The following is a 276-nucleotide window of genomic DNA, read 5'->3' as shown; positions in this document are numbered from 1 at the left end:
GGGGAGAGGAGCGCGCCTGCGCGTCGCGCCGCCCGCTGCCCAGCGCCCCGGAGGGGGGCTTGGTGCGCCTGCGCGCTGAGGCCGCCGTCCCCCCCGTGCCCCGGAGGGGGGGGTTGCTGCGCATGCGCGCCGCGCTGCCCGCCCCTCGCCAGCAGCAGCAGCAGGAGGAGGCGGCGGTGGTGGTGATTCTGGCTGTGGAGAGCGTGAGGCAGTGCGAGCGCCGCTGCCGCCCCCTGTTATCCGGGAGCCCCAGGTCCGGGCGGAGGAGGCCGGAGC

The 276-nt window shown here is 78.6% G+C and overlaps 1 protein-coding gene across 1 annotated transcript in view; it reads left to right on the top strand.

Moving 5' to 3' along the window:
- The first annotated feature begins 122 nt into the window (after positions 1 to 122).
- Positions 123 to 276, top strand: part of SET (SET nuclear proto-oncogene) — a 7,470-nt gene continuing 7,316 nt past the window's right edge. The window contains exon 1 of the mRNA XM_010571121.1: positions 123 to 203. Coding sequence (XP_010569423.1) covers positions 123 to 203 — 81 coding nt within the window. The remainder of the gene's footprint in view (positions 204 to 276) is intronic.

This window comes from Haliaeetus leucocephalus, unplaced genomic scaffold, assembly GCF_000737465.1.
Source record: "Haliaeetus leucocephalus isolate CR32 unplaced genomic scaffold, Haliaeetus_leucocephalus-4.0 Scaffold306, whole genome shotgun sequence".
NCBI classification, from domain to species: domain Eukaryota; kingdom Metazoa; phylum Chordata; class Aves; order Accipitriformes; family Accipitridae; genus Haliaeetus; species Haliaeetus leucocephalus.
Note: the sequence above shows the minus strand (reverse complement) of the source record. Positions and strands in the feature narration are given on the sequence as shown.